The following is an 11,116-nucleotide window of genomic DNA, read 5'->3' on the forward strand; positions in this document are numbered from 1 at the left end:
TCTTAATAGCATCAATATAAAATAGAACATATTATATTTACATTCCATCAATCTAAAATATTTTATCCAAATAGTATTTAATTTAAATTTTTTATTTTAAATTAATTAATTGAATCTCCGCCAAAACTTATTTTTATTGAGTAGGATAATTAATGTAATTATAGTAGACAACCATAGTTTAAAATTGCGCAATAAGAGGCGCGCCTCTGCACAATTCTACCCTAAAGAGCCTCATTACTTAAGCAATTTTGGGTCTAGGTGAGGCTTACGCCTCATGGCTCCTAAGGTGCGCCTCAGAGGCGCAATTGCGCAATTCTGGGTGAGGCATACGCCTCATGGAAATCTTCAAATCCAGAGGTGAAACTGGCCTTGTACCATTGCATGGAGCAGCTGATACCGGACCAGTCCGTCAGGGAGCTTGCAGATTTAGAACTTGTTCTGTTTCGGAATAGAGAGATATTTTCTAGTCTACAAGCAGCAAGATCTACTATTTTCAAACGCTCTCCAGGTAAGCTTATTTTTGCAAAGTATTCGTACATGCATAATAGTTTAAGATGTTTTGATTATCGTTTGTCTTATTGAAAATAGTTGAATGGTTTATTCAATTTGGTGATTTCACCCCTAAGTTACAAAGTTTTGCAGTTAGAGTTTTGGGTCTCACTTGTTCTTCCTCTGGGTGTGAGTGAAAATAGAGCACATATAGTCAAATGCAAACGAAGAGAAGAAATCAACTTTCAACACTCGGAATGAACTCCCTTGTATATATTATGCACAACAAGAGGTTAAGAGATAAGAGGTTGAGGAACAAGGGGTTGAAGGATGATGATGACCCTTTGGTGTGTGATGATATGGCGTCCGATAATGAGTGGTTCATAAATGATGAGAAAGATTTGTCATTATCAGACTTGCAGTTAGAGGATCTAAGTGTGGATGCTTGAGGGGTGAAGCAGATCAAGCGGGCACATTCACTAGTTCCACACCACACACATCTACTAGTACTGCAACACAACAAACAAACAAAGATATCTCACAATTTCTTATGTGTTATTATATTTAAAATATATGCAATTAACAGCATACTAATCATTTTTATTGAACAGGAAAGATAAAGTGGGTAACATTGAAGATGATGAAGATTTGACATTCATAGATACAATTGGAGATGAATATGCCTCCCTTGAAGACCCATTTAGTGATGGGACATGATTGGATTTTAGATGTTCTATTTTATTTGTACTTTGGGAGTTTTGACTTTTAATAGACTTCAATTTGTGATTTTGTACTTTGAATTATGCTATGATATGCATATATTGCATCTATTTTATTGTTTTCCACTAAGTTCACTTCTCATTTAGATATTTTTATTGTATCATAGACTCTTACTGTTATTTAACTGCTAGAATACTTAAATTCTCATTTACACAATTCTTCATCCATGAGGCTTACGCCTCACACTGCCTCGAGGCTTACGCCTCGCCTCACGGACGAAAAAAGCCTCAAGGCTTATTTACGTAATTTTAAACCTTGTAGACAACACTAGTATTTACAAGTAAACATTCTTTCTCGTGGGATCGATACTCTACTCTATCATTATATTACTTGATTCGGCACGTATACTTGCGTATATTAAATGGGATTTTTATAATTTTTATATATAAAAAAAAATCTAAGCATTGTTTAGGGATTGATAAAGCTCAAAATTATTTTCACAATTATTTAAGTTACTTCACCGCCCTCATGGATGTATACATCCAAGATATTTAAATTAATCATATTCACGTAGCATTTTATTATTATTATTATTATTATTATTATTATTATTATTATTATTATTCTCCATTATTTTAATTATCATTTACTTCAATAAAAACATCACCAATTAAAACGAGTCACCAACTAATATCACACCCACTAAAATTTCGAACCATCTACCCAATCTTTGATCATTGATGTAATCCAACTATAATTGAAAACTCTTGGGTCACCCCATCATGACTTCTAATACTAGTCATTCTCCATTAAACATATTTTTAATAACTTCAACATAAATTTGACACAGCTTTTTGCCGTAATGCCCACCAAAAAATTAGTCTTGTACTATATCACAAGCTTTCTAAAGATCAATAAAAAATCATATGAAAATTCTTTCTATGTTCTATATAATTTTTCATAATTATCTTAATATAAAAATCACTTCCACAGTGGATTTTAATGGCATTAAATCAAAATGGTCCTATGAAACCTCAATCAACGCTATCTTTTTTATATCTTTGCCAAAACTCTTTATCAATGCCTTTGTTTAAGGATCCCATTCATATCTTCTTTGAAATAGATCTCACTGAAACTCTTTGCATCCAATTTACACTGCTCTCTTCCACAAATCAATCAAGAACCTCTTGCAACACTCAAAACCTTTGGGCAATAAAATCTTTGACATCTTCGCATGAGGTCACTATTATTTTCAAACTCAAGTTGACATTTTCTAGGCCACCTTCAACTTGCGGAGTAGTATTATCATATGTAAATTATTAAACTTTTTGATTATTTAAAAGAAGAATTTGCATTATTTATTATTCTCAATTTTTTTTGTCATTATTGTGAATACTCTCACTCACTATATTTTCATAGGGAAAATGATCAAAATGGTCCCTTGACCTTTTATGAATGATCAAAATGACCTCCCAACTATATTAAAGGATTATTTTGGTCTCTTTAAGTCTTTAAAAATGAACTAAAATAGTCCAATGGTGGGATTATTTTGGTTCCTCTTTAATGAGTTGAGGGACCAAAATGATCCTTTAATATAATTAGGGACCATTTTGATCTTTAGTAAAAGGACCATTTTGGACCTTTTCTCTATTTCATATATAATTCTCCTCTTGCTGCCTTATATAAAGGCACATAAATATTTTTACTAAGAAAACAATCAAGTAAGAATGATCCATTTCTATCTCCCTTATGGCATTTATCTTTCATGGACATTTATTAAGTTCACAAAGGTGTATCATAGCTCAGAAATCATACCATCATGGTCCAAGAATAGCCTAGTTATTTAAGTAAACAACTTTATTGACATCTTGGATGCCATTTCTTAGCTCAAGCTCCAGTAATTATCATGAATAAATTTTAAGGCAAAGCCAATTGCACCTATAATGTCAACATTATCTAATTACAGTATTAAGCTTTTTATGTAGGACAATAGTATTCTAACTGGTATATAATAGTGTTCATATAATCTGCAATTTCATTAATAGTAATTAAGATTGTACAACATTACTTCAAGAACAGAATGACATTATAATATGTGAAAATAAATAAATAACAACATCAACAACAACATCAAGCCTTTATCCCACTAGGTAGGGTCGGCTACATGAATTCTTCTTCTCCATTGTGTCATGTTAAGAGTCAAATTCTCATTTAAATCTCATAAAAAATGTCATTTCTAATATTTTCTAACAAGGTCTGTTTTGGTCTACCTCTACCTTTCTTAACATAGACCAAATCTAATACATCTACTCTCCTAACAGGGTCATCAGAAGGCCGACGTTTTACATGACCAAACAAATAAATAAATTAAATAAGAAAGAACCAAAAATGAGATTCAATGTTGAGTATGCAAGTTCAATTTGTCAGTGATTACAAAACAAGAACAACAAAAAAGAAATGCATGATGAAAATTATTACCGGTGTCATATCAGCGACCTAAAGTATTTACCTTTTGATTTAGCAATTAATGATGGTGTCCAAAACAATGTTAATAATCGTTCACCCTAGCTGATATCATAATGGTAACTTAGTAATAACATTATCATAACTAAGGGTCTGAAATAATAAAATACCTCCAAGGTTGGTGATAGATTCAACCCAACCGCATCAATACTACGAATTTTATGCCCTCGTAGATCCAGTCGCTGAAGCAAAGAGTAGCAATCAGAAACATCTTCATCTTGAACAAACCATGATGAGGTTTAAAACATATATAAGTAGCACTGAAGCATCAGTATTCCTTCAGAAAACATAGACTCAAAACTAAAATGAAAGCAAAATATAATTTAAACAACATAGCGTAAAGAAAGTATCGTTGCTCACCAGGTCATCCTTAGCTTTAGAATCGACCTGGGGGAGCATCATGAAACGAGAATCACCACTCTCAACAGTCGTCAGAGTTTTTTTCCTGCCAGGTAGTGAAGAAATTCTATCCACAGATGCTGAAAGTGACCCTAACTTCAGGCTGCTTGTAACTGCTGGTGATCGTGCTGAAGGAGAGGAAACAGTCGAAGTTGTTTTCCTAAGACTACTGCGGCCATTAGAGCTTCCCAAAGAAGACGAAGACACACTCCTCGAGTAAGACAATGGCTCTAATGGTTTAATTGTTGACCTTTGCCTAGAATCTGCCGAGCCACTATTTAACTTTGAGAGCAACTGCGGTCTTGGAGAAGCTTTTTTCCCATTCAGAGCTGCATCCAGTGTTGAACCCTTTGGACTGGCGGGAGGCAGCGATGACCGCCTACATTCACCACTACTTTTCTTCGCAGAGTTCAAGACTGAAGGAGAAACCTTTTTCCCATCAATTGACGGGCGTATTGAACCCATCACAGCCTGCTTCTCAGAAAGGCCTCCCGTGCTGTTTCTCCTCGGTAATGAAGCAGCACTCGAGCTCAAAGTTGGCTTCATAAGTGTAGATTTAGGTTGACTAGAACCCCGTGTCCCATTTCCTTGGGCCTTCTTCCCTGCAGATGAAAGAGACCCTGTAGTTTTCCCAATTGTTGTAACTCCACCTGATTTTACCGATTTCACTGCTCGCGTAGCGCTATCCGATGAAGCGGCCGGAGAGAGCATTACCGAATGAGATTTATTCGAACTATCCTCCCTGGCACTGGCAGAAATAGTCTCCATTTCCGCGAACCCACAACTGCTCCACTCCACTCAACGCCCGCAGTTTACAAAATGGCAACCCTCATCAAGAATCTCATAAGAAACGAAAAATAAAAAACGCAGGAAATGGATCAAACAGATCACATGCCACTTCAAACTCCTTTCATCACCCTAGATCCATCGAACCACTGCAGGAATCAAGTTTAGCAACTTAACCGAACATTGGAAAGTCAGAAGCGAACAGAGTCAGGACGAAATCAAAGCAGAGATTCCTAGTTAACTCTGTCTAAAATAAAACCCAAAAAACGACCTCTAAACGGAAGAACGCCCAAAATGCAGCTAAAACCCGCATCAAAGCAAAAAACATCAGATAGCTTTAAAAAATGTACGACCGACATGGATCTTCGCAAAACGCAACTAGCAAAGCAAATCCCACCCCACAGTCCAAACACTACAAAACGAAATAACCAGAAGACAAATCGTAAAAACGCTCCAGCAGATGGAATCTTACCTTCCTCGGCCGAGAAACGACGCCTAAATGCAAACCCGAGACAGGAAACAGAAATGCAGAAGGGAAAAGTTGAAAAATGGAAACGGAAACTAATAAATCAAAAAAAAAAAAAATCTAAAGCTTTAAAAATCCCGCTTTTAACTTTTAAGTTAGTGCAGTTGGCGAACAACGACCGCATCACGATAACAATGCCTCCGCAGACAGCCATTTTGCCAGGGATGAGGTGAGCTTACCCTCTTCTTTTATGGAGAGATTGCCAAGAGATTAATTGATAAAGTAAGGTACACGAAGAGAATAAACCGGGAAAAAAATCAAAAAATAAATGCAGTGGCGCGACAGGAGTCGGCATTGGGCGACCAAGCGCTTCGAAACTCCGACTGCATCAAAGAGCGGTTATGATCACTAACGGTAAGTGTAAGCCTGGTACAGCTGTAAGTGCTTTTTCTTTGCAAAAGGCCCCCTAGCAAAAAAAATTATTACAATAAGCATTGATTTTCATTATCTTAGTTCGTTTTTCGAGAAACAATTCTTTTATCATAAAGAAAAATGAGAAGAATGTTGAGAAAAACAAGTCCAAAAGACATTACAATTTTACAATGAAAGAATAGTAAGAAAAAAACTTACAATGCCCACAAATTGCTTGCAAAAATAGGAGAATAAATGACATTAAAGAGATGCAAAATAGAATTCGTAATAGCTAAAATTTCCTGTCCACACAAAATAATCATGCTAAAATTCATAATAGCAAAAATGCATGGCTAATCTTGGTCTTTCGGTTTGGAGCTTAGGTTACCAATTAACATATTTTGGTTTTGAGTCATGTGTATACGATGCGTGCGTGAGTATGCCTTAATTGGCCTAATTATCCCAAAAAAATGAGCAAATACATTCATCATCGTCCAAAAAAACTTCAAAGCTGAATGTCCAAGGCAGTGTTACTCTCATTCCATTTGGATATAATGGCTTTTAAGATAACCAATTTTAGAGAAGTTAGAGAACGAATAAAGTTGTCATATCTCATGTTGTTTCTTTCATGCCATATAAAGTAAATGATATAGCAGGCAGCTAAGTAATAAATTTGTCTATCATAGTGTGAAGAATGTTTTATATCATGAATGTATTCAAAAAAAATTGAGTCAAAATTGATCTCATAGGAAAAGAGGCGGCAAAAGGCAGAATGTGGTAAAGATGGCAAAAAGGGAATTCACATTCAAACAGCAAATGATTAATACTTTCATCCTCATTGAAGCAAAAAAAAAAAAGGCAAGATAGAATGATTTTAATGTTGCAAGTAAGCAAATTATTCACAATTTTATGACCACAAATCAAGGCAAGCCAAGCATGGACCAAAAATATGAATGTAAACTTTTTTTTGTCATCTAAATTTCCATCAGCTCATAAAGATCTTATTTTTATAATAAGTGGCAATAAAAGATTTGAATGTAGGCATCAAACCGCTCTAATAAAGCTTATCCACTTCCCCAACATCAATTTGAATAAAAGAAATAGCAGCATTAATATTAGCATAAATAGAATATGAAACTCTTAAGAACTATCTCTAATGAAATTATCTAAGGATGTATTATAATCAAGATTCAGGTGAAGAGAGTCACCCAATAAGTCTAACAAATTCTTCCCATTGCACTTGGGGTCATGGAAAAAAAGAAATATATTTACCAATCCTAATAACAAATATTCTTCTTAATAATAAGAGCAACCATGCAAACTTGTCTCCAAGAAATAGAAGCCAAAGCATAATAAGACCTCGAGGGAGAGCAATATTTTCTTTCCAACATTTAGCTAGAAGCCCATAGTGGATGAAGAAATGCCAAATAAGATAACAAGTGCAAATATGGCTAGTAAGAAAAAAATGCTTGATAGCCTTGCATACTTGACACCTAATAAACTTCTAGTAAGAAGCATAGAAATTTATGTTGAACTCATCAGACCCAAGAGTTCCATTACTAGAGGGTGAGAAGACCACATGTTTAATTTCTTCATCAGATATAAGAACCATAAGCATGGAATAAAGATGGCATGGAATAGTGTCTCTAGCACAAGAAAGGGAGCTAGAGAGGCAAGCATGTTTGGGAGAGTTGAACAACACTTTAAAGTGGTTGATGATAGTTTCTACTACAAGGGTGTGATCAGAGAAGGTCCCATTGGTGGGAGAAGATTTTTCTAATGCAATTGTGATTCTTTCTATCTTTAATTTTCCCATACAAGAAATGTAAGCCTTCTTCACCATGAGTAAGTCATTTGTCTTTTGAGCTTTCAATGATCCAAGTAGCACAGACACAGTAATGGAGATTAAGAGTATCCCTAAATAAGATAGTCCTTGAAACTAAAATTAGGATAGAAACTTAGAATAAATGTATCATTACATGTAAATTAATAAAATTAATATATATTATGATTCATTGGAAAATAAATATTCTATGCATTCAAGAAACTAAATAGATTGGAAAAAAGGCTAAGGAGATTAATTATTTAGGATTTGAACTTTAGTATTTCGATAAGAGTCTACTAGAAATGGTCTTTGTGTGATTATAGATAAGAGTTTAAAGGATAATACTGTAAACATTATTAGAATTAGAGATAAAATTACAGCTTTAAATATTGATGTTAATGCTAATATAATTAATATTATAACTACTTATACTCCTCAAGCAGGTTTAGATATGGGTTCAAAAATAAAATTTTAGAATGACTTAGAAGAATTAATACAAAAAATGCCTCTTGAAGAAAAAATTTTCATTGGAGGATATTTAAATGGGCATGTTGGTAGAGAGGTAGATGATTTTAAAAGTATTCATGGTGGCTATGGGTTCAGAGCGACTAATGAATATGATAAGACCATATTAATTTTTTTAGCTTATGTTTTTATAATGGTTAATCCCTTTTTAAAGAAAAGAAAGGAGCATCTCATCACTTATAAGAATGGATATAGTAAAACTTAGATTGATTATTTTCTCATAAGAAAAATAGATTGTTTAGATTGCAAAGATTGTAAAGTTATTTTAAGTGAAATTTTATATACTCAACATTACTTGTAAACTTAATTTGGACTTTAAGATGGAGGGAGAAAAAATAACAAATAATGTAAAACATTGTTCTAAATTTAGATGGAGATATTTAAATAATATTAACAAAATATATTTTTTGAGAATAACATACTAAATCTTAAGATTTTTTTTTAGCATGAGGAAGATAATATTATGTGGAAAAAAGTAGATAGTGGTATTAAGAATATTGCAAAAGATATTCTTAGATTATCAAAAGAAAAAACTCCTAATAGTAAACATAGTTTTGTGGTGTAATCAAAATGTTCAAAAAAAGATAAAAAAAATAATAATATATGTTATAAAAATTGGTTTATATGTAAAAATTATAATAATTGGAAAAGATATAAAGAGGTTCATAAGGAGTCTTAGAAAGCAATATATGATGCAAAGATTTAAGCTTTTAATGATTTATATAATATATTAGATACTATGAAGGGTGAAAGATATGTGTATAAGTTAGCCAAACAAAGAGATAATAGTAGTACGAATTTAGTTCAAATGAGGTGTATTTAGGATGAATATCAAAAAGTACTTTTATTAGAAGAATATATTCAACAAAGGTTTATGAGATATTTTATAAACACTAAAATAAATATTATGAGAATGCAATTTACTTTAGTGACCTTAACACTCTAATTAAAAATAAAAATTTTTATTTTTATCAACGTGTTAATTATGGGCCTCCAAAAAGAAGCTGTAAGCGGGGGTCAGAATGTAAAGGGTACACTCTATTTAGGCAAGCTAATAAGAGAATAATGGGATTATACACACGAGTAACCATGGAGGATAGTGACTTTCACCTACACACCTTGATGCATAATAATATATATAACCCTATAATATATCATGAGATTTTTTTCCATTCAATACATCAGCTTGAATGTGGTTTATTTGATTTAGGTATTAGTTTCCCATGGGCGCAAGCCCCCATGGTTAATTACATCTTAGGGCTTAAGAAAACTTTTGATTAAAGATGTTATATTATTCTCTTCAGGAGTTTGGTACATAAGATAATACATAGGCTCTCCTAATCCAAATGGAAGATAAGCTCAATTGGGTTATTCAACACACACAAGCACTCAATTGGCCAAAATTAGAGAAATCAAAAGAGGAGTCATTTCATACCAAACATGCATGAGAGAAAAATGGAAGTGCGCCATCAGTGTGATGTGGATGGGTGTGGTTTATAGCCTCTAAATAATAGAGAGCTTACCCACCAATAAAATATGCAACGATACACCAATACCGTCGGCATTTGATTTGAGATCTACAAAGGATGTATTATACATCAAGTACTAACACCCACAACCTAACTAATGTGTAAGACATCGCAAAGGGACTTATAATTTAAACTTCGTTAGCGATCTAAGTAGCCCTGACTTAGATTTACCACCATGATCAGAAATGGGTACCACCTAGCATATTAAATCCATAAAGTTTGGCCTTATGCAAATACAAGAATGGTGGGAGGCGCAGAAAAGGAAATGATCATTAAGTCTGACCATGAATGATACTATGTTATACAAAGTGAATTATCTCTCTATGTTATAAAAGAAAATCTATATGCTTTTGACTCAATGTTATGCATGTATGGGTTGGGCTAATCAGGATTGACTAGTAGTCACTGTGAAATAAATAAGGCTTAAAATATTAATCATTATTTTAAAAAGTAACCCACAAAGGGGTCATGCATTAATTTTAAAAAATTAATTAATTTTAAAACCTATGTTCATTTTCATCTTATTTAAATAAATTTTAATTATGTAAAAAATTTAACATCCTAAAGAGTCTAATGAACTCCGTCCGAGCCACCCCAAAGCAAAGTAAGAAAACTTTGAAAAACATTTAGTTCTAATGTGCAATCAAAGTAAATAAATCATCACATAATAAATAATAAGAAATATTCAAAAATGTAGCTGGGTTTTGCAATACACCCCAAGAAAATAAAAAAATGAACCCAAGCTCTATCATATATGTAACTCAGCCTAAATTTATACATAAATGAATTGATGTGTGGGTTCTTAATCGTTCTCCACCTACCTCTCCTTCTGCCTTTTGAAATTTCCACACACTTACAAAGCTTTCCTAACTAAAATTTATATTTGAAAATTTAAAATTGCATAAACCCACCTACAAAAAATATGTAAGCATAATTATAATAAAATTATACATCAATCATCCATAACCTAGCCCGTAGAACCACATTCCCAAGGATAGCATTCCTCGCAGTACTTGTTAAAGAGTGCATTTATAATTATGATTACAACATTTTATTTACCCTTTAGGAATATGGCCACCTGTATAAGATATTTTTTATAAATTATTCTAAACACTTAAGGGCTGGTTTCCACTCATCAACTAAAAAGAAAAGAAAGCAAACATAAAATAATCCAAGCCAAAAAAATAATCACCACATTATCACATATGAAAAAATGAAAAAGAAATAAATTGTGAAATGTTATCCTAGTTACACCCTATTCTTAGATACCTATAAAAAGTTTCATATCCAACACCTAAGTGTGTGCAAAAATTAGTGTACCTAACTACACCAAATTAGATGAGCAGTTCAAGTTTTAAGGTCAAGTTATTGTTGTTTAATTTATTAGCCCTCAAATTTTTGTTTAAATAATTAAAAATTTATGGTGGGTTAATTAACACTTAA

The 11,116-nt window shown here is 33.0% G+C and overlaps 1 protein-coding gene across 1 annotated transcript in view; it reads right to left on the minus strand.

The window, feature by feature from the left end:
• The window catches only part of LOC110103376 (187-kDa microtubule-associated protein AIR9), an 85,819-nt gene extending 80,270 nt beyond the window's left edge, over positions 1–5,549 (minus strand). The window contains exons 1-3 of the mRNA XM_020832062.2: positions 5,390–5,549; positions 4,093–5,066; positions 3,843–3,914 (exon numbers count right to left, since the gene is read on the minus strand). Of these exons, the coding sequence (XP_020687721.1) occupies positions 3,843–3,914; positions 4,093–4,899 (879 nt within the window). The 5' untranslated portion in view covers positions 4,900–5,066; positions 5,390–5,549. The remainder of the gene's footprint in view (positions 1–3,842; positions 3,915–4,092; positions 5,067–5,389) is intronic.
• Positions 5,550–11,116: the final 5,567 nt, after the last annotated feature.

The sequence above is a fragment of the Dendrobium catenatum genome, unplaced genomic scaffold (assembly GCF_001605985.2).
Source record: "Dendrobium catenatum unplaced genomic scaffold, ASM160598v2 fragScaff_scaffold_1056, whole genome shotgun sequence".
NCBI lineage: Eukaryota > Viridiplantae > Streptophyta > Magnoliopsida > Asparagales > Orchidaceae > Dendrobium > Dendrobium catenatum.